The sequence below is a fragment of the Delphinapterus leucas genome, chromosome 1, assembly GCF_059928025.1.
Source record: "Delphinapterus leucas isolate spDelLeu-1000000601 "Yukka" chromosome 1, BTC_Dleu_Yukka2, whole genome shotgun sequence".
Lineage (NCBI taxonomy): Eukaryota > Metazoa > Chordata > Mammalia > Artiodactyla > Monodontidae > Delphinapterus > Delphinapterus leucas.
Window position 1 is genome coordinate 55,726,472 of NC_143129.1, and position 22,395 is coordinate 55,748,866.

The 22,395-nt window shown below is 39.2% G+C and overlaps 1 protein-coding gene across 9 annotated transcripts in view; it reads left to right on the plus strand.

The window, feature by feature from the left end:
• Positions 1 to 1,145: 1,145 nt before the first annotated feature.
• The window catches only part of ACBD6 (acyl-CoA binding domain containing 6), a 224,013-nt gene continuing 202,763 nt past the window's right edge, over positions 1,146 to 22,395 (plus strand). For 4 of the 9 annotated variants that reach the window (XR_002642447.3, XR_016392980.1, XM_089910461.1 and 1 more), the window contains exons 1-3: positions 1,146 to 1,678; positions 8,362 to 8,426; positions 17,226 to 17,322. Coding sequence is in view for 6 of the 9 variants with exons in the window: in XM_089910461.1 (XP_089766587.1) it covers positions 1,457 to 1,678; positions 8,362 to 8,426; positions 17,226 to 17,322 (384 nt within the window). In the remaining 3 variants the exon portion in view is untranslated. The remainder of the gene's footprint in view (positions 1,679 to 8,361; positions 8,427 to 17,225; positions 17,323 to 22,395) is intronic. The other 5 variants (XM_089910443.1, XR_016392982.1, XM_022556601.3 and 2 more) reach the window with 5 other exon arrangements.

Here is a 22,395-nt window from a genome sequence, read left to right on the forward strand (position 1 = left end):
TGTTCTTTCTTCTGAAAGAACATAAAATTGTGCTGAAAACCATGCTTCTCCAGAGCAGTTCCTCAGAGCTACCGAGAGGCTAACTCCTGGACTACAGTCCTCAGTTTGGCTCAAATAAAACTCTCCTCTATTCTTTTTAAATTTATTTCTCTTTGGCTGCATTGGGTCTTTGTTTTGCTGTGCAGGCTTCTCATTGCGGTGGCTTCTTTTGTTGCGGAGCATGGGCTCTAGGCGCGTCGGCTTCAGTAGTTGTGGCGCAAGGGCTTAGTTGCTCCGTGGTATGTGGGATCTTCCCGGACCAGGGCTTGAACCCGTGTCCCTGCATTGTTAGGCAGATTCTTAAGCACTGTGCCACCAGGGAAGTCCTCTCCTCTACTCCTATTACAGGTTATTGACTATTTTCTTTGACACTATCACAATCACGTTATAGTTGCTGCAGTTTTCTGAGTTCGTCCAGGGCAGAACTATGTAGTACATTTTTGTTTTCACTTTTCAGGGTCTGCCAAAGCACAGTGGCAAAGGCTGAGCTGGGAAGAAGCACCGCGCTAAGGGCCCTGGGGTGTGGGTGGGGTCCCATAAAGTTCAGCGAGATGGGGGTCACGGACGCATGCAAAGCAAGACACGGAGAGACTGGACCAATCACACAATTTGGGCGCTGAAGGCCCCATCTCCCAAATTTCCATTCACTATTCAAGTTAGAACCAAACTCTCCAGCAATGGATGCAGGTATCCGAGGCCCATTTGGGGCGCTCGGGACACCTAACCTTGGAAGGCGGGCGCAGGCGGAACCTTCGTCCTCAGCTCCAAGTTTCCCACAACTCCGCTTCTATCGCTACACTACCAAATACACGGCCTCCTTCCCCCACCCCCGATGGCCTAGTATTTTCAACGAAACGATTAACAGACACCTCAACAACTGAGGACTGTTTCTCCAAGCAGCGTTCCCCCAGCGCGGTCGCATGAATCCCGCAACATAGCGGCGGTGCCCAAAGAAGGGCCACCCACCCTTCCCCCGCCCAGTGAGAAAGAGGCCGCCGGCCGCAGCTCCGGGCGCGTGCTCTGTCGCTGACACCGCCCCACGCTCACGTCGCCCCGCGCTCACGCCGCCCCGCGCCCACGCCGCCCCGCGCCCACGCCGCCCCGCCTCCTTCTCTCCCGGACTTCCTGCTGTGCTGCTCGCGGACCCCCGCCGCGCCGCTGGAGGGACGTGAGCTATTCGGAGCGCGCTGTTAGCCAGGGGTACCGGAAGAGGCCGGGCAGCGGGGGAGAGCTGCAGAGGGTGGCGGAGCCCGCCACGTACGCCCGGGGAGGGCAGGGGGAGAGAGGGAGGCAGAGTTAAGCGAGGAGTGCGAGAAAGGGAGCTTGGGTCCGACTTGAGCTCTGGTTCAAGACCGAGACTGGTGGGCCAGGACCCCAAGCCGGCGTCACACCCCGTCTGAAGAAGACAGGCGGTCACATGGCTTCGCCATTCCTGCCTGCGGGAGCCACTACGGGCGACGGCGGCGGAGAGCTGAGCTCGGGGGACGACTCCGTGGATATGGAATCCCTCCAGAGCCCGGAGACCGAGGCGTCCAGGAGGCTGACAGAGCTGTTTGAGAAGGCTGCCGCGCACTTCCGAGGCCTGGTTCAAGGGGCCAGCAGGGAGCAGCTCTTGTACCTGTATGCCCGGTACAAGCAGGTAAAGTCGCAGGGATGGGGTGGATGCGGGAGAGCGACCACAGGCCTTCTCTTTCCTCCAAAAAACAGATAGTAAACGTGCTTGATTAATGGCTAGGTGTAATGAAGTTTGTATGTGTGTGTGTGTGTTGTTTTTTAATCATCTGGTAAGGATTAGCATCATTCTGGACATGGAAAGGACCTGTCTGCTATCCGAGTGATATTTAGCTGACCCTGAATGACAGTTTTTCTGTGTCTTCTCTGACTTGCTTAGTGGCCTTGCACTTACGCTTTCACCAGCTTCAGAACATTTACAAAACAAGATTTATCGTTCACTCTTGCCAGAGGGTCGTTTGGAAGTAAACGTAGTAATGTTAAAAAAACATTTCTGAGAATAATATGATTGTAATAAAGAGGGTGATGCAATGCAAAGTAAAGTATTACTACTTTTATTATTGTGATTTTTTTTAACCCTAAATATCTTAGACTTATGTTTTGGCTGAATATGCTTGTGTTAGATACAGTTATGAAAATTTTAGAGCTAGAAAACACCAGATGAAATAATGCCCTTCTCTTAGGAATAAGGAAACCCAGAGAGAGGAGATAACTTGCCTAGGGTCATAGAGAACTCTAAGGCTTCAAAGATTACCTGGAAGTATGGAAATAATAATAATAATAATGTCATATGAGACATCTTTAATTTATCCTCAAAGAGTAATTGGGTTAGAAAAATAATTGCTTTATCATAATCGACAAATACTTGTTCAGCATCTTTTATGGCAAAACACTTGGGTGTTATGCCTGTGGGGGATGCAGAGAAGCAAAAGCATCATGACACTTGCCATCAAGAGACTTATAAAGTTACTTGAGGTGTTTAGATTTAAACATGTGAAAAATCGCTCACGAGAGTTAAATAACAGTTCAGGAAAACTCCAGCTCTTTGGAACACTGGAAGGAATGAAGTTCTGGATAACAGCCCATTTTATGCCTCTTGGTATCTGTTTCCCCCTGTATTCTTTAAAAAAAAAAATGTTGTGGGGTCCCTCTGTATTCTTAAACTGAATATACTAAGTAGAGATGAACCTTCTTTTGAAGATTCATGAATATCTGTTAAAGTGACCTGAGAGATATAGCTGGTAGGAACAAATGGTATAAATTATAGTGTTGAATGAAAATATGCCTGAATTGGCCTCAGAATTTGTTTTCATGCAGAAGTCCTGGATATCTGTTTTCTCTTTGGTCATTTATCCTGTCCTAATAACATTAAAATGAGACTTTCAGTTATTTAACAAGAATTTATTGAGCATTGCGCTTGGACCAGTAACATGGCTGACTGATGATTCTCTGGGCAGTATAAGACTAATTTTCTCCAAATTCCCTAAAAGCATTGTTTTTCTTTCTATGACATGTATTTATTGATATTAGCCTCATCATTATTAAATATCTGATATTGGGGTCATCAGTGAACTATAGTCACCTGTCAGCTGGCAACCATCTGTCTCAAATATACTTCATCCAGATAGTCTGGAAGAGGCGTGTGTTCCTCACCCTCTTGACATTAGTGTGGTTAGAGATATTCTGTTTCTGGAAATAAAATTCCTCGTTATTGGAGAATAATTATTAGAGAATTAGAGAATAAGATTATGCTTACTTAGATATGTTAGGGCACACAGTGTTTATCAATCTCTTCTAAATATTTTGTTTTTATCGGAATTCTGTGGCAGTATTAAAAATAGCATCTTTGATAGAATAACAAAGTTGAAAGTCCAATATAATTCCTGTATGGTGGATCAGAATTTCTCATAAAATAATTACATTTCTCATAAAATCAACCTTTATCATAAAATAATTACATTTTCTATTCCAAATAGCACTCTATTTTGTCAGCAGGAAGAGGCTGAAAATAAGCTGAGATGTGAACCTTACTTTCTCAGGCAGAGCCCTAACATAACATAATAGCTCTTTTAGTCTTGGATAAGCCTATGACTGCACAATTATCTTTTAGTGAAGTTTCAGAAAGATCACACCAATTAACAGGGTTTTTTTGGTCCTGCATGCATTAGCCTGCACTCTCCCAGCAAAAGATAACTAATTGACACCTGTGAAACTAGAGGACAATGAAAATTTCAAGCTCCTGTTGAGGAACCTTCAGCACTAGCACAGGTGGGGATACTCAGCGTGTTCTCCTACTTTAACCTGGGTACACTTGATTCACTGGCATTTACCATTGGCAAACTTTGTTGAAATATTCTGTTTCAGGGGCACTGATACATCATACATATATCAGAGAGAACAGAGTTTAGATGATGCTCTGTTAAAGTGCTGCATTTTATAACTGTTTCATAGCTTAGGATTCATCATCCCTGATTAGGAAACTGTTACTTACGATGTCCTAAAATCCTGCAGTTTTATTTTCCCAGTCTTTGTGGATCCAGAACTATTCTTTGAATTTGGGAATACAAAAGCTTCTGTATCAGTGAGGACACTGGGTCAGCTGCTGAACTTTTATTTTCATCTCACATAATGGTCTGGAGGTAGGCGATCTAGGGCTGATAGGGTGCTTCTGTTTCATGTGATCATCCAGGGGCTTAGTCTTTGTCTATCTTGTAGTTCAGCCATCCCTCAAGGCAGCAGTTCTCAAACTATGGTCCCCTGATAATCCCTCAGACTTTCACAGAATATAAAGTCAAAACTATTTTCATAATAATACCAAGACACTACAGGCATACCTCAGAGATATCAAGGGTTCAGTTGTAGACTACTGCAATAAAGCAAATAGCACAATAAAGTGAGTCACGCGAATGTTTTGGTTTCCCAATGCATATAAAAGTTATGTTTATACTATACTGTAGTCCATTAAGTGTGCAAAAGTGTTATGTCTGAAAAATGTATATACCTCAATTAAAAAATACTTTATTGCTAAAAAATGCTAACCATCATCTGAGCCTTCAGTGACTCATAACCTTTTCGCTAGTGGAGGGTTTGAAATACTGGGAGTAGCAAAATGTAACCCAGGGACATGAAATGGGCAAATGCTATTGGAAAAATGGTGCCGATAGACTTGCTTGATACAGGGTGTCCACAAACCTTTAATTTGTGAAAAACGCAGTGTCTGCAAAGCACAATGAAGCAAAGTGCAGTAAAACGAGATATGCTTGTATTTGCCTTTTTTCTGTGCTGTCATGGCAGATAAAACTGCTGATGTGTTAGCATGAATCAAGGCAGTGGCAGCAGACTGTACTAGTAGTTATTTTTTTTTAACCACTATGTACTCTGAGTTAAAAAAAAAAAAGGCCAGTTTCACTTTAAAATGTCTTTGATGAAGCAGTGAAAATTTTTGATTTTTATTCAGTATTAACTGTTGAGTACACATCTTTTTACTATTGTGTGTGATGAAATGGGGGTACACACAAAATACTTCTGCATACTGAATTATGTTGGTTGTTTTGAGGAAAAACACCTGTGTAATTTTTGGTTGCAAGTTGAGCTACCCACATGAAACATGATATTTACTTAACAGAGCAACTCACTGATAAACTGTGCTTATTCAGATTTGAGCATTTGGCATACAGCTTCTTGAAAATGAGTGAAGTCAGCCTGTCACTTCAAGGAAAACAACTGACAGTATTAGTTGCCAGTGACAACATTTGAGCCTTCAAGTGAAAATTAAGTTTGGAAAATCTGTATCTGCCACCCGATCTTGACGGCTTCCTAATACTGAAAAACGTTTTTGATAAGATTAGTGGAGGTTTTAATGATTGTGAACTTCCGGTATTGTATGTATAATGAATTGTGCCATTTGGAAGATCTGCGGAACTCAGTGAACTGTTTTTTCAAATATTTCAGGGAGTGAGGTTACAAATTACGTGTGGATAAAAGATACATTGAAAGTGCAGGTCAGACCAATGGATTTTAATGTAACAGTGTGAAAAATTTGTTGGTATCACTTCAGATTCCACATTGCAATTAACCTTAAAGAAACTGCCACTTGTTTAGTTTTGGTGTGATATCAAAGACGAGTATCCACAATTATCTGAAAATGCTACTAAAATACTTTTCTTTTCGAACAACATATCTCTGTGAAGTTGAATTTTCTTCATTTACTTCAACCAAAACAGCATATACTGCAATAGATTGAATGCAGAAGTAGAATACACCTGCCTTCTATTAAGGCAGACAGTAAAGAGATTTGTAAATTGTAAAACACTGTCACTTTTCTCACTAAATTTTTTTTGCTTTAAAATATATATTTTTCATAAATTTTTGTTATTTATGTTAACATGTAATGAGTTTATTATTTTTAAATGAATTAATACATATTTTAAAATTTCATTTCTAATCTGGTAAATATTGATAGATATAACCCACGTAAACAAAAGCTCTTTGGGGGGATCAGTTTCTAAGAGTGTAAAGGGATTATGAGACCAAACGGTTTGTGAACTGCTGCCCTAAGATTCTCTTCCCATGGCCAGAGATAGCTCACCATACGCATGTTCTAGCCAGGGCAGAGGGAAAGGTAAGAACAAGCCCCCCTTTCTTCCCCCCCCCCGCACCCCGGTATGCAGGCGTCTCACTGTTGTGGCCTCTCCCGTTGCGGAGCACAGGCTCCGGACGCGCAGGCTCAGCGGCCATGGCTCACGGGCCCAGCCGCTCCACGACATGTGGGATCTTCCTGGACCGGGGCACGAGCCCGTGTCCCCTGCATCGGCAGGCAGACTCTCAACCACTGTGCCACCAGGGAAACCCCAAGCCCCCCTTTCTTTTTAAGGAAGATATTTATATCACTTTCACATACATCCAGCCCCCCGAACCTGGGCAGAAGTTGCGTGGCCACATGTAGTGTTCAGCTCAATGACCATGTGTCCGGCTGAGACTTCTATTACCATAAGAGAGAGGAAGGATAGATACTGGTATTTGTTTCTGCCACTGGCTGTTGTCTGAATAAAAAAACCACAAATAGTAATAACTGCTATTTTTATGATGCCTAGTAGTTTATCTCATTTCATATTTCTAACACAGTAGTTCAAGTGATTTTAGAGATGCCAGAACTGAAGCCTAGATTCTATGTGGCATATAAAAGAGTGTTGTATAGTAGAGTAATATTGGACTTTGGTGTCTAACAGTCCTGGAGTCAAGTCTTGACTCCTAATTCAAGATTCACTCATGTGTGAGCTCCTCTGTACTCATTTATAGAATGAATTTGTAATGGCAAGCCTAACAGGATTGTTGTGTGCCTCATTTGACATACATATGTGAAACTTTTGGTTTATGGTGATTGTTCAAGAAAAGCAGCTCCTGCTCTTTCATCATTTCTTCCCCCGTCCCATCATGACCGGGCTGCCCCTGTGTAAATGTACATTTTAATAACAGCCAGAGGGCCATGTGATTAATGGCTAAGCAAATGATAGAGATGATGGTTGTTAGGAACTCAGAGATGGATGAGATCATTGTAGGTGGAAAGGGTTCTTAGAATTTGAACCTTGAGTGGGACTGCAAGGAGATTTAGCATTTTGAAAAGCTGAGAGAAGAGAAGTCTTTTTAGGTGAGGGAAATAACATGAGCAAAATAGAATAAAAATTCTAAATGCAGTGAGTAGATCAGTCTGGTTAGTGAGTAGACCATCAGTTTGATTTTAGCAAAATGCAAGTGTGTAAGAGTAGAAGGAGGTAGTGGGAAAGTCTTTGAGAAGTAGATGGGGTCCAGATTGTGGTATTTAGCTTTAGGGAAAATAGGTATTTTATTGAACACATGCCTAATGTATTCATTTTATATGCAACAAACATTTTTTTACTGCCTTAAGTTAGACACTATGTTATGTGCAATGAGCGACTTAAGAATGGTTTTTTAGAGGCTATATTCTAATAGTAAGATGAGACTACACAAACCTTGCTAACACAAGGTAAAAGTGAAAAGTGCCATCAGAGAGGTATAGAGTAAGTGCTGTGAGGGTTCATCAGAAAGGGAGATTACTGCTGACAGTGGGAATCGAGCTGTGTAGTGAATTCTACAGTTGTGTGAATTTCACTTATGCTTATTCACAATGAAAATAATTACTGTGTAGTTTAACTACAAATGTTTGAGGATTAAAAATAAGTATTGAGCACAAACAAGAGAAGATTATTGTGGAATAAATAGAATTTATATTATTGAGAAACCTTGAAATTTTTTTTGTGTGGCTTTTAGCATCTAAATTTATGTTGACTAGTTTCATAATAGGGCACGTTAAAAATAGTGTGCTTTATCCTGGAATTTGAGAGAGATAAAATGCTGATAGTGTTACGAGAATCAACACAGACAGACGGTATGATGAATCCTGATAAACTGTACTTTAAAGCTTGTTTATTGCAAGTTTAAAAATTCTTCTACATTACAAATGGTAATAAGGATTGCATAATCTATATTTATAATTTGTTTCATATATATAATTTGTCTACTAATTTAGGAATGCACTGTCACCCTTTTTTTTTTTTAATGTATTACACTGTTAGATAACAGTTTTTTTATGCAGTAAGCCAAAGCAGCCTGTATTTAAAGTTTGTTTTTTGGTTTGCTTTTGCAAAGCATGTTAAATTTTGTTATTTTATATGATGCAGATATTTTCTAACCTATAGTTATGAAGTATACATAATAGATTTAAAAATTAGTTTCTCTGACATTTCTTTGAAAAATAAGTTCTTGATTTTACCCCCCTCCCGCTTGATCTAGGTCAAAGTTGGAAATTGCAATACTCCTAAACCAAGCTTCTTTGACTTTGAAGGAAAGCAAAAATGGTAAGAAATTCTTGGGATCTAATGTGGTTGTTGTAAATGGCTTAGGTGTTTAGGAATTAGAAAGTAGTGAGCAGATTAAAGAATTAGTTTTCTATTAATCTCTTTCTGCTGTAGACTGTGCTAATGATAGGCAGTTGGGAGAGAGATTAAAAGAATCCGATTTTAGTTAAATCTCCTAAAGGATTCTTATGCCATGATGTTGGTATATAAGTAGTTCACAGCAGACACACATTCCTTACATATGAATTGCTTCTTAGAGAGTGACCAAAAGAGCTATTGGTTGGAATTTTCCTTCCCTGTCATACAGCCCCTAATGGGACACCACTTCTCCCCTCTGGAGGGATCTTTGGAGGAAGGCCAGGAGGATGGGAAGGTAGAAGAGCAGGGTAAATCCCAATTTTTTTATTCTTCTCCCCTTCGCAATTTTATCTGCTCATTTCTAGTGCCCTTCTGTTCCTTGCCCACCCACACCATGGTGAAGAAGTGCGTATAATACCCTGTTGGGCAGAAGGGGGAAAAAATAGATAGTGAGTCTACTTCTTTCCTGAATACATAAAAAGATTATGCCCTCCTAGATTTTTTTACTTATAATTCAGAGATTACCTCTTATCATTTGAGGCCTTATTTCCTCTTACCTTGTCTAAGTGAAAAGAGAGAAATTGCATACAATAGGGAACCTTAGTTATAGAAGGAAGGACTTTGGAGCATCAGCCTTAGAATTAAAAGTAGAGAGAGTAGGGTTTAAAAAGAAAAGATGAAATATGGTTATAGAGAGAAGAAGCATATTTCACAATGTGGTCCCCTGCACAAGTTGCCTGTCTAGGAAATGTTTGTTACTCAGCTCTGAGGAGATGTAGAGCTTGAACCCGAATGCAAATATTAATGTCATTAAGCACAACTGTTTAGTTCAGCTGACTTTTTTTTGTGTAAGACATTCTCAGTGAAGGAAGCAGTGCTTTGATTTTCATTCTGGCGCAGGTTTTCTTTGCTGATGATAACAAAAAGTTCTCTGACTGGCATTTTATTACTGTTGTAGAGAATACCTGATGTAAATTTTATTGTGAGTTTTTTGTTTTAGTTTAAGAATTATAATTCACCATTATTTTTTTCCCCAAGTTTGCCTGTTATCTCACTGTTTTTAATAATTTTTAAAAGTTTAGACTTTACAACCATTATAATAATAATCCAGTCAAGAATCATCAATGGATGTTAAAATCATTAGATGAAAAACTACTAGGGAACAATATTCACACAATCTGATCCACAGTTTACTTATTAATTACAAAGAGGAAACCAGGAGATACTGCTTTTACTAAGTCCTGACTCCTATCACCATGGGACAAACTGCTGTCATGTGATGAATTGTAAACGACATGTCACCTATATGTTGCTCTTGCCAAATATTTAACCTGATTCTAGTCATGATTAATCATTTTTGGCAAGAACACTCTGTAGGTGAGGAAACAATCAGACAAATGCAAATTGAAAGATATTTTATAAAACAGCTGGTTCAGACTCTTAGAAAATAGCAATATCATGGAAGACAAAAAGTCTAAAGATACATGAAACTCAGTGCTGTGTGTAAATCTTGATTGGCTCCTCATCTGGGAGAAGAAAGCTATAAAGAACCTTTTGGGGAAGTCAGGGAAATCTGAATATGGTCTATATACGTTTATTTAATAGTACTGATATTAAGTTTCTTCACTTTGAAGAATATATATTTGGGGTAAAGTGTTATGATGTATACAAGTAACTTTCAAGAGATTCAGCAAAAATAAATTTAGGAAACCTCAGAAAGATGTTCTGTTCATCATAGGAGCAGGCAGGTAGTGAGAAAACTGTGGGACTGAGTTCTGTTTTACAGTAGATCAGTGGCTGTACTTCCCGGTTGGAGGTAGAAAGAATTGGCAGGGAAAAGCCAAGAAGGAGGCCTGTCCTAGCAGCTGGCAAAAAAGAAGAAAAGGAAAACACAGAAGGAGGCTCAGGACTAAAATATTGCCCTTGGTATTAAACTGCAGGAGGTCCCTACCTTCTTACTCACTGTATTCTTATCTCTGTCTTCACTTCCCCTTGCTTTTTTTTTCTGAATTTTATTTTATTTTTTTATACCACAGGTTCTTATTAGTTATCCATTTTATACATATTAGTATATATATGTCAATCCCAATCTCCCAATTCATCACACCACCACCACCCCTCCCCTGCCACTTTCCCCCCTTGGTGTCCATACGTTTGTTCTCTACATCTGTGTCTCAATTTCTGCCCTGCAAACCGGTTCGTCTGTACCACTTTTCTAGGTTCTACATATATGCGTTAATATACGATATTTGTTTTTCTCTTTCTGACTTACTTCACTCTGTATGACAGTCTCTAGATCCATCCACGTCTCTACAAATGACCCAATTTCGTTCCTTTTTATGGCTGAGTAATATTCCATTGTATATATGTACCACGTCTTCTTTATCCATTCGTCTGTCGATGGGCATTTAGGTTGCTTCCATGACCTGGCTATTGTAAATAGTGCGGAAGTGAACATTGGGGTGCATGTGTCTTTCTGAATTATGGTTTTCTCTGGGTATATGCCCATAGTGGGATTGATGGGTCATATGGTAATTCTAGATTTAGTTTTTTAAGGAACCTCCATACTGTTCTCCATAGTGGCTGTATCAATTTACATTCCCACCAACAGTGCAAGAGGGTTCCCTTTTCTCCACACCTTCTCCAGCATTTGTTGTTTGTAGATTTTCTGATGATGCCCATTCTAACTGGTGTGAGGTGATACCTCATTGTAGTTTTGATTTACATTTCTCTAATAATTAGTGATGTTGAGCAGCTTTTCATGTGCTTCTTGGCCATCTGTATGTCTTCTTTGGAGAAATGTCTATTTAGGTCTTCTGCCCATTTTTGGATTGGGTTGTTTGTTTTTTTAATATTGAGCTGCATGAGCTGTTTATATATTTTGTAGATTAATCCTTTGTCCGTTGATTGATTTGCAAATATTTTCTCCCATTCTAAGGGCTCTCTTTTCGTCTTGTTTGTAGTTCCCTTGGCTGTGCAAAAGTTTTTAAGTTTCATTAGGTCCCATTTGTTTATTTTTGTTTTTATTTCCATTACTCTAGGAGGTGGATCAAAAAAGATCTTGCTGTGATTTATGTCAAAGAGTGTTCTGTGTTTTCCTCTAAGAGTGTTATAGTGTCTGGTCTTACATATAGGTCTCTAATCCATTTTGAGTTTATTTTTGTGTGTGATGTTAGGGAGTGTTCTAATTTCATTCTTTTACATGTAGCTGTCCAGTTTTCCCAGCACCACTTATTGAAGAGACTGTCTTTTCTCCATTGTATATCCTTGCCTCCTTTGTCATAGATTAGTTGACCATAGGTGCATGGGTTTATCTCTGGGCTTTCTATCCTGTTCCATTGATCTGTGTTTCTGTTTTTGTGCCAGTACCATATTGTCTTGATTACTGTAGCTTTGTAGTATAGTCTGAAGTCAGGGAGTCAGATTCCTCCAGCTCCGTTTTTTTCCCTCAAGACCACTTTGGCTCTTTGGGGTCTTTTGTGTCTCCATACAAATTTTAAGATATTTTGTTCTAGTTCTGTGAAAAATGCCATTGGTAGTTTGATAGGGATTGCTTTGAATCTGTAGATTGCTTTGGGTAGTATAGTCATTTTCACAATATTGATTCTTCCAATCCAAGAACATGGTATATCTCTCCATCTGTTTGTATCATCTTTAATTTCTTTCATCAGTGTCTTATAGTTTTCTGCATACAGGTCTTTTGTCTCCCTAGGTAGGTTTATTTCTAGGTATTTTATTCTTTTTGTTGCAATGGTAAATGGAAGTGTTTCCTTAATTTTCTGATCTTTCATTGTTAGCATATAGGAATGCAAGAGATTTCTGTGCATTAATTTTGTATCCTTGCAACTTTACCAAATTCATTGATTAGCTCTATAGTAGTTTTCTGGTGGCATCTTTAGGATTCTCTATGTATAGTATCGTGTCATCTGCAAACAGTGACAGTTTTACTTCTTCTTTTCCAATTTGTATTCCTTTTATTCCTTTTTCTTCTCTGATTGCCGTGGATAGGACTTCCAAAACTGTGTTGAATAATAGTGGTGAGAGTGGACATCCTTGTCTTGTTCCTGATCTTAGAGGAAATGCTTTCAGTTTTTCACCATTGAGAATGATGTTTGCTGTAGGTTGTCATATATGGTCTTTATTATGTTGAGGTAGGTTCCCTCTGTGCCCACTTTCTGGAGAGTTTTTATCGTAAATGGGTGTTGAATTCTGTCAAAAGCTTTTTCTGCAGCTATTGAGATGATCATATGGTTTTTCTTCAGTTTGTTAATATGGTGTCTCACATTGATTCATTTGCATATATTGAGGAATCCGTGCATTCCTGGGATAAATCCCACTTGATCATGGTGTATGATCCTTTTAATGTGTTGTTGGATTCTGTTTGCTAGTATTTTGTTGAGGATTTTTGCATCTATATTCATCAGTGATATTGGTCTGTAATTTTCTTTTTTTGTAGTATCTTTGTCTGGTTTTGGTATCAGGGTGATGGTGGCCTCATAGAATGAGTTTGGGAGTTTTCCTTCCTCTGCAGAATTTTGGAAGAGTTTGAGAAGGATGGGTGTTAGCTCTTCTCTAAATGTTTGATAGAATTCACCTGTGAAGCCATCTGTCCTGGACTTTTGTTTGTTGGAAGATTTTTAATCACAGTTTCAATTTCATTACTTGTGATTGGTCTGTTCATATTTTCTGTTTCTTCTTGCTTCAGTCTTGGAAGGTTATTCTTTTCTAAGAATTTGTCTATTTCTTCCAGGTTGTCCATTTTACTGGCATAGAGTTGCTTGTAGTAGTCTCTTAGGATGCTTTGCATTTCTGTGGTGTCTGTTGTAACTTCTCCTTTTTTCATTTCTAATTTTATTGATTTGAGTCCTCTCCTGCTTTTTCTTGGTGAGTCTGGCTAGTGGTTTATCAATTTTGTTTCTCTTCTCAAAGAACCAGCTTTTAGTTTTATTGATCTTTGCTGTTGTTTTCTTTGTTTCTATTTTATTTATTTCTGCTCTGATCATTATGATTTCTTTCCTTCCACTAACTTTGGGTTTTGTTTGTTCTTTCTCTGGTTGTTTTAAGTGTAGAGTTAGATTGTTTATTTGAGATGTTTGTTGTTTCTTGAGGTAGGATTGTATTGCTATAAACTTCCCTCTTAGAACTGCTTTTGCTGCATCCCATAGGTTTTGGATCATTGTGTTTTCATTGTCATTTGTCTTTAGGTAGTTTTTTATTTCCTGTTTGATTTCTTCAGTGATCTGTTGGTTATTTAGTAACGTATTGTTTAGCCTCCATGTGTGTGTTTTTTACGTTTTTTTCCCTGTAATTGATTTCTAATCTCATAGTGTTGTGGTCAGAAAAGATGCTTGATATGATTTCAATTTTCTTAAATTACTGAGGCTTGATTTGTGACCCAAGATATGATCTATCCTGGAGAATGTTCTGTGTGCACTTGAGAAGAAAGTGTAATCTGCTGTTTTGGATGGAATGTCCTATAAATATCAATTAAATCTTTCTGGTCTATTGTGTCATTTAAAGCTTGTGTTTCCTTATTAATTCTCTGTTTGGATGATCTGTCTATTGGTGTAAGTGAGGTGTTAAAGTCTCCCACTGTTACTGTGTTACTGTCGATTTCCTCTTTTATAGCTGTTAGCCGTTGCCTTGTGTATTGAGGTGCTCCTATTTTGGGTGCATATATATTTATAATTGTTTTATCTTCTTCTTGGATTGATCCCTTGATCATTATGTAGTGTCCTTCCTTGTCTCTTGTAACATTCTTTATTTTAAAGTCTATTTTATCTCATGAGAATTGCTACTCCAGCTTTCTTTTGATTTCCATTTGCATGGAATATCTTTTTCCGTCCCCTCACTTTCAGTATGTATGTGTCCCTAGGTCTGAAGTGGGTCTCTTGTAGACAGCATATATATGGGTCTTGTTTTTGTATCCATTCAACCAGCCTGTGTCTTTTGGTTGGAACATATAATCCACTTACATTTAAGGTAGTTATCGATATGTATGTTCCTGTGACCATTTTCTTAATTGCTTTGGGTTTTTTGTTTTTTTTTTTTTTTGCGGTACATGGGCCTCTCACTGTTGTGGCCTCTCCTGTTGCAGAGCGCAGGCTCCGGATGCGCAGGCTCAGCGGCCATGGCTCACGGGCCCAGCTGCTCCACGGCATGTGGGATCTTCCTGGACTGGGGCACGAACCCGTGTCCCCTGCATCGGCAGGCAGACTGTCAACCACTGCACCACCAGGGAAGCCCTTGGGTTTGTCTTTGTAGGTCCTTTTCTTCTTTTGTGTTTCCTGCTTAGAGAAGTTCCTTTACCATTTGTTGTAGAGCTGGTTTGGTGGTGCTGAATTCTCTTAGCTTTTGCTTGTATGCAAAGCTTTTGATTTTTCCATTGAATCTGAATGAAATCCTTGCCGGGTAGAGTAATCTTGGTTGTAGGTTCTTCCCTTTCATCACTTTAAATATGTCATGCCACTCCCTTCTGGCTTGTAGAGTTTCTGCTGAGAAATCAGATGTTAACCTTATGGGAGTTCCCTTGTATGTTATTTGTCATTTTTCCCTTGCTGCTTTCAGTAGTTTTTCCTTGTCTTTAATTTTTGCCAGTTTGATTACTATGTGTCTCTGCATGTTTCTCCTTGGGTTTATCCTGTATGGGACTCTGTGTGCTTCCTGGACTTGGGTGGCTCTTTCCTTTCCCATGTTAGGGAAGTTTTTGACTATAATCTCTTCACATATTTTCCTTTCACTCTCTCTTCTCCTTCTGGGACCTCTATAATGCGAATGTTGTTGCGTTTAATGTTGTCCCAGAGGTCTCTTAGGCTGCCTTCATTTCTTTTCATTCTTTTTTCTTTATTCTGTTCCGCAGCAGTGAATTCCACCATTCTGTCTTCCAGGTCACTTGTCCGTTCTTCTGCCTCAGTTATTCTGCTATTGATTCCTTCTAGTGTATTTTTCATTTCACTTATTGTATTGTTCATCTCTGTTTGTTTGTTCTTTAATTCTTTTAGGTCTTTGTCAAACATTTCTTGCATCTTCTCGATCTTTGCCTCCATTCTTTTTCCGAGGTCCTGTATCATCTTCACTATCATTATTCTGAATTATTTTTCTGGAAGGTTGCCTATCTCCACTTCATTTAGTTGTTTTTCTGGCATTTTATCTTGTTCCTTCATCTGGTACATAGCCCTCTGCCTTTTCATCTTGTCTATCTTTCTGTGAATGTGGTTTTTGTTCCACAGGCTGCAGGATTGTAGTTCCTGCTTCTGCTGTCTGCCCTCTGGTGGATGAGGCTATCTGAGAGGCTTGTGCACATCTCCTGATATGGAGGGAATGGTGGTGGGTAGAGCTGGCTGTTGCTCTGGTGGGCAGAGCTCAGTAAAACTTTAATGTGCTTGTCTGCTGATGGGTGGGGCTGGATTCCCTCCCTGTTGGTTGGTTGGCCTGAGGCGACCCAACACTGGAGCCTACCCGGGCTCTTTGGTGGGGCTAATGGCAGACTCTGGGAGGGCTCACGTCAAGTACTTCCCAGAACTTCTGCTGCCAATGTCCTTGTCCTCACGGTGAGACACAGTCACCCCCCGCCTCTGCAGGAGACCCTCCAACGCTAGCAGGTAGGTCTGGTTCAGTCTCCTGTGGGGTCACTGCTCCTTCCCCTGGGTCCCGCTGTGCACACTGCTTTGTGTGTGCCCTCCAAGAGTGGAGTCTCTGTTTCCCCCAGTCCTGTTGAAGTCCTGAAATCAAATCCCACTAGCCCTCAAAGTCTGATTCTCTGGGAATTCCTCCTCCCATTGCCGGACGCCCAGGTTGGGAAGCCTGACGTGGGGCTTAGAACCTTCACTCCAGTGGGTGGACTTCTTTCTGTGGTATAATTGTTCTCCAGTTTGCGAGTCAGCCACCCAGCACTTATGGGATTTGATTGTATTGTGATTGCGTCCTTCCTACCGTCTCACTGTGGCTTCTCCTTTGTCTTTGCATGTGGGGGTGTCTTTTTAGGTGAGTTCCATTGTCTTCCTCTTGATGATTGTTCAGCAGCTGGTTGTGATTCTGGTGCTCTCGCAAGAGGGAGTGAGAGCACGTCCTTCTACTCTGCCGCCTAGAACCAAAAATCCCTCCCCTTGCTTTTGATGTCCCTGCCCAAAGCCTCAGTATCTACTACTAGCAGCTTAGAGATGAGATAACAGCAGAAGGGGAGGTATATTTCTCACATCTTAAAATGAGAAGTTTGAAGCATTTCCCACAGAATATTGTTTTGTGTGACGGTTAACATATTACTGAAATGACACAAACATAGTTAATTCATAAGATGGGAACTACTCCTATTTGTAGACCATACATTCTCAACAGGGGTTTGAAATTTGGGTTGGGGGGAGTTTTAAAATCTTAGATAGTAAAAAAAAATAAAAAATAAAAAAAATCTTAGATAGTACAATAGTGTGTCATCTTCCAAAATTCAGCAGATGTGCAATATACGTGTAAATTTAAAATTTCATGGGGGAGGGTGATTAGGGAAAAAATGTCTAAAAGGGCTTCTTAGGTGGGGTGATAAGGTCTATATTGCTGTGGACCAATGAAATGCAAAAAGAGAAGGCTACTCATATATGGCTTATTATATCTGTATCTCCTGACCCTTAAAATGTGTGTGCCTTTTTTTAATAATAAAAAGAAGAAATATACTGTTTTGTGTTCCTTACATAGTTAATGATAGGTCATTTTGGGTATTCTCTACTTTAGGGAAGCATGGAAAGCACTTGGTGATTCAAGCCCCAGCCGAGCAATGCAGGAGTATATTGCTGTAGTTAAAAAATTAGATCCAAGTTGGAATCCTCAGGTAAGACCGAATGATTGTAAATAATATTTTCCAATAACATATTATCTTTCTCTCAAATTAATGTTTAAAACTAAGCTTTAGGCTTAAATAACATCCTTAAAGTTTTATTTTCTCAAATCAAAAGATTATAAAGTTATTGCAGCATTTTTCTAAAAATATTGCTTATATGTTAACATAATCAGCTACTGATACTGAGAACTTCTCTGAATTGTAGAGCATTTTTAAAAGCATAATTGTAATTTCAGTCGTGTAAAAACTCAATTCATTTCAGAATTTGAAAGAGTTTAACTTGAGATCATATTATTATCTTGAGAAATGGAAGGTTTTTTTTTTAATGAGCACTTTCTATGAAAGTACAAAATGCTTGTTGATAGGGGTAAAATATGAATGACATGCTTTCTGCCATTATGTAAAGTACCTTATAGAATATAAAACGTATCAAAAATAGAGTAACAGTATAAAACAATAATAATGCGAATGCTAGGGTATCCAGTGGAAGAACAGATTACTTTGGACTTTGGCGGCAGTTATTACATTGTTACATATTTATTACCAGTATGAAGGAATTTTGTTCCACCAGTGATGGAATCTTAAAATGTCAGAGTTGTAAGGAATCTTAAAGATTTATATGTTATGACATATAAAAGTATATCTTAATTATGAGTACAAAGAGGGAGAGATAACCAAGTTAGGATAGCTCTAATGATACAACTGCCTTTTGGAAATCATTGAAACATTTCCTGATGTTTTTGATGTGCATGAGTATTCATTCTCAGAAACATTCCTTTTTATTAATATCTTTTATAAAATGTCAAGTTTGCATACAGATATATACCATAAAGGTCGTAAGGACTTAAACTCTGAAATTCACTGGTAAAAACAGGTGCATCTCTGAGCTGAACTCAGCCTGAACACAAATGGCATGATATTTATTTATTTATTTATTTATTAACATCTTTATTGGAGTATAATTGCTTTACAATGGTGTGTTAGTTTCTGCTGTATAACAAAGTGAATCAGCTATACATATACATACATCCCCATGTCCCCTCTCTCTTGCGTCCCCCTCCCACCTTCCCTATCCCACCCCTCTAGGTGGTCACAAAGCACGCACCGAGCTGATCTCCCTGTGGCACGATATTTAAAAAAAACAGAAACAAGACTTGAAACTGCATGCCTTTAAGTGAGTCCTTACTCTTCAGGTCCAGCCGCTGTGGTCTCAGTTCTTCCTTATTGACTTATACTTGACTGTTTCTGATGCCTGGCTTATGTAGGTGTTTGAGTTGATAACTTCTGATAAATGACAGAATTTATGATTTCTTACCTTCAATACTTTAATTACTAAGTAAAATTACGTTAACTATGACTCTTACAAATGCACAGTCCATGTAGTTAGGTAGTTCTTCCTTAGGGAAACCCAAACAGGCATTAAGGATGTTTTTAAAAATATCTGAATCTTACCTATTGAACTTATAAAACTTGAGTAGACTAAGCAGAACCAAAGATACTTTCTTTTTTTTTTTCTTTTCTTTCTTTTTTTTCAACATCTTCATTGGACAAAGATACTTTCAAGTAAAAATGATTCTTTAATACATTGTTCTAAAAATATGTTAACATCATAATCTAGTTGTAAACAGGAATTTTAACGTTTCATTTACGTTTTAATTTTTAGTTTAAACATTCTGAGCTGGTCCCTTTGACTCATAGCTTTTTTTCCGCCTTGTTTTTGATTGGTATGGGGCAGATCATAATCTCAATCTCAAGAGATTTGGTATTTGGTTCATTATCTTTTAGGTTAAAAGAACCATTTTCTTTTGATATTTGTTCTAAAAATGATGAAATAATAACGACTCTCATGCTGAGTGTGTTAAGTTCTTTTCAGGTATTGCCCTTTGAAATCTTCATAAGAATTTTAAGAATTAGGAACTATTATTGTCTGTATTTTAAAAAAGAGAAAATTCAGGCACAGAGAGGCTTAGTAACTTTTCTAAGATTAGCCAGCTAATGAATGGTGTTGCCAGGATTTGGACCTATGCTTATATGAGTCCAGATCCCCACCCCTAATCACTCTGCTATCTGTTCTATAGCTGACATTATGTGTATTAAAAAAAGCATGTAAACTTAAGTGTATGGAAAATTCAAGTAAAGATATTTATTTATTTTAAATTTATTATTTTAAAATTTTATTGTATTTTTGGCTGTGTTGGGTCTTTGCTGCTGAGCGCGGGCTTTCTCTAGTTGTGGCGAGCAGGGCTACTCTTTGTTGCTGTGTGTGGGCTTCTCATTGCAGTGGCTTCTCTTGTTGAGGAACATGGTCTCTAGGTGTGCGGGCTTCAGCAGTTGTGGTGTGTGGGCTCAGTAGTTGTGTCTCACGGGCTCTAGAGCACAGGCTCAGTAGTTGTGGCACATGCGCATAGTTGCTCTATGGCATGTGGGATCTTCCTGGACCAGGGCTCGAACCCGTGTCCCCTACATTGGCAGATGATTCTTAACCACTCCGCCACCAGGGAAGCCCAAGATAGTTACTTTTTTTTTTTTTTTTTTGCGGTACGCGGGCCTCTCACCGCTGCGGCCTCTCCTGCCATGGAGCACAGGCTCCGGACGCGCAGGCCCAGCGGCCACAGCTCACGGGCCCAGCCGCTCCACAGCATGCGGGATCCTCCTGGACTGGGGCACAAACCCGCGTCCTCTGCCTCGGCAGGTGGACTCCCAACCACTGCGCCACCAGGAAAGCCCCCAAGATAGTTACTTTTTAAATCAAAGCTACGTGGTACCTTGAAGTATAAAATGAATAGTGCTTTAAAATGTTACCCTTTGCCTGTTTTCTGTTTTGTTTCGTCTTTCTCAGGAATGTACTGTTGAATGTCTAATATAATCAAGGCAATTCTTTGGCTTCTACTTACATAGTTTTTTGGGAGGGAGGCAGAGAGGGTGAGTTTTTGTTTGTTTGTTTGTTTTTTAATAAATTTATTTATTTTTATTTTTGGCTGCATTGGGTCTCTGCTGGAGCACACGGGCTTTCTCTAGCTGCGGCGAGCGGGGGCTATTTGTTGCAGTGCGCAGGTTTCTCACTGCAGTGGTTTCTCTTGCACAGCAGGGGCTTCAATAGTTGTGGCTCGCGGGCTCTAGAGTGCAGGCTCAGTAGTTGTGGCGCACGGGCTTAGTTGCTCCGTGGCACGCGGGATCCTCCCGGACCAGGGCTCGAACCCGTGTCCCCAGCACTGGCAGGCAGATTCTTAACCACTGCGCCAGTAGGGAAGTCCCAAGGGTGAGTTTTTAATTTTGGTATAATTTTTATTTCTTTTTTTTTTTTTTGCGGTACGCAGGCCTCTCACTGTTGTGGCCTCTCCCGTTGCGGAGCACAGGCTCCGGACGTGCAGGCTCAGCGGCCATGGCTCACGGGCCCAGCTGCTTTGTGGCATGTGGGATCTTCCCGGACCGGGGCACAAACCCGTGTTGCCTGCATTGGCAGGCGGACTCTCAACCACTGTGCCACCAGGGAAGCCCTATTTCTATTATTTTTGACAAATAAAAATTATATATATTTAAGGTATACAATGTGATGTTTTGGTGTTTGGTATATATCTTGTGAAATGATTATCACAGTAAAACTAGTTAATTTATCCCTCACCTCCCATATTTATCATGGTTTTATGTGTGTGTGTGACGTGTAAAGTTTCAAGAATAGTACAAGACGCTTCTGGATGGCCTTTGTCTAGTTACACCAGTTTTTTTTTTACATTCGTTTTAGCATTCTTTCTCTATTTACTCATAAATACATACATACTACATATAAATAAGTTTTTTTGGAATTATTTTATTATTACTTTTGAACTAAAAGTTATAGACATCATGTCCCTTTACTACTTAATACTTCAATGTGTTACTATACTGCAGTTATCAAAATGGGTAAATTTTTTTTTTTTGGTGTCATGAATTCTTTTGAAATTCTTTTTTTTTCAGAACCCTGGGCTCAAGAGTTCCTACAGGGCATGCATGTGTGTGTGTATGTGTGTAGATATGTGTGTGTATACATATTTCTTTTAATATAAAAATTGTAAATGTATATTTAAGGTATATAATATGATGATTTGATGTATATATACATAGTGAAATGATTAGTCAAGCTAACTAATATAACATCTCCTCTCATAGTCACCTTTTCTCTATGTGTGTGTGATGAAAACACCTGAGGTTTACTCTCTTAGCATACTTCCAGTATTCAGTACAGTGTTATTAACTGTAGTCATCATGCCTGTACATTAGATCCCTAGACTTATTCATCCTACATAACTGCAACTTTGTACCCTTTGACCAATATCTTGCTGTTTCCCCTAGCCATTGGTAAATAACATTCTATTCTCTGCTTCTGTGAATTTCACTTTTTAATTTTTTTAGATTCTATATATGAGATCATATAATACTTCTCTTTCTCTCTCTGGCTTATTTCACTTAGCATGATGTCCTCCAGGTTCATCCACGTTGTCATAAGTGGTAAGATTTCCTTCGTTCTCATGGCTGAATAATGTTCTGGTGTGTGTGTGTGTACACACACACACACACACACACTATATCTTGTTTATGCATTCATCCATACATGGACACTTAGGTTGTTTCCATATATTGGCTATTGTGAATAATGCTAAAAACATGAGAGGGCAAGATATCTCTTTGAGATCCTGATTTCATTTCCTTTAGATGTATACCCAGAGGTGAGATTGCTGGATCATATGGGAGTTCTATTTTTAATTTTTTGAAGAACCTCCATACTGTTTCTCATAATGGCTATAGCAATTTACATTCCTACCAATAATATATGATTCTCTTTTCTCAAAATCAGGAATTTTAACATTGATTCAATATTACTGTCAAATCCATAATTCATATTCAAGTTTATCATTTATCTAAAATATGTCTTTCATAGTTATTTTTAAAAATTCTGATCCATCATCCAGTCCAGGATCATGCATTGCATCTAGTTGTCATGTCTCTTTAGTCTCCTTTAATCTGGAATGGTTTCTCAGCCTTTCTTTTTCTCTCTTGACTGTGATATATTTGAAGAGTATAGGCCAA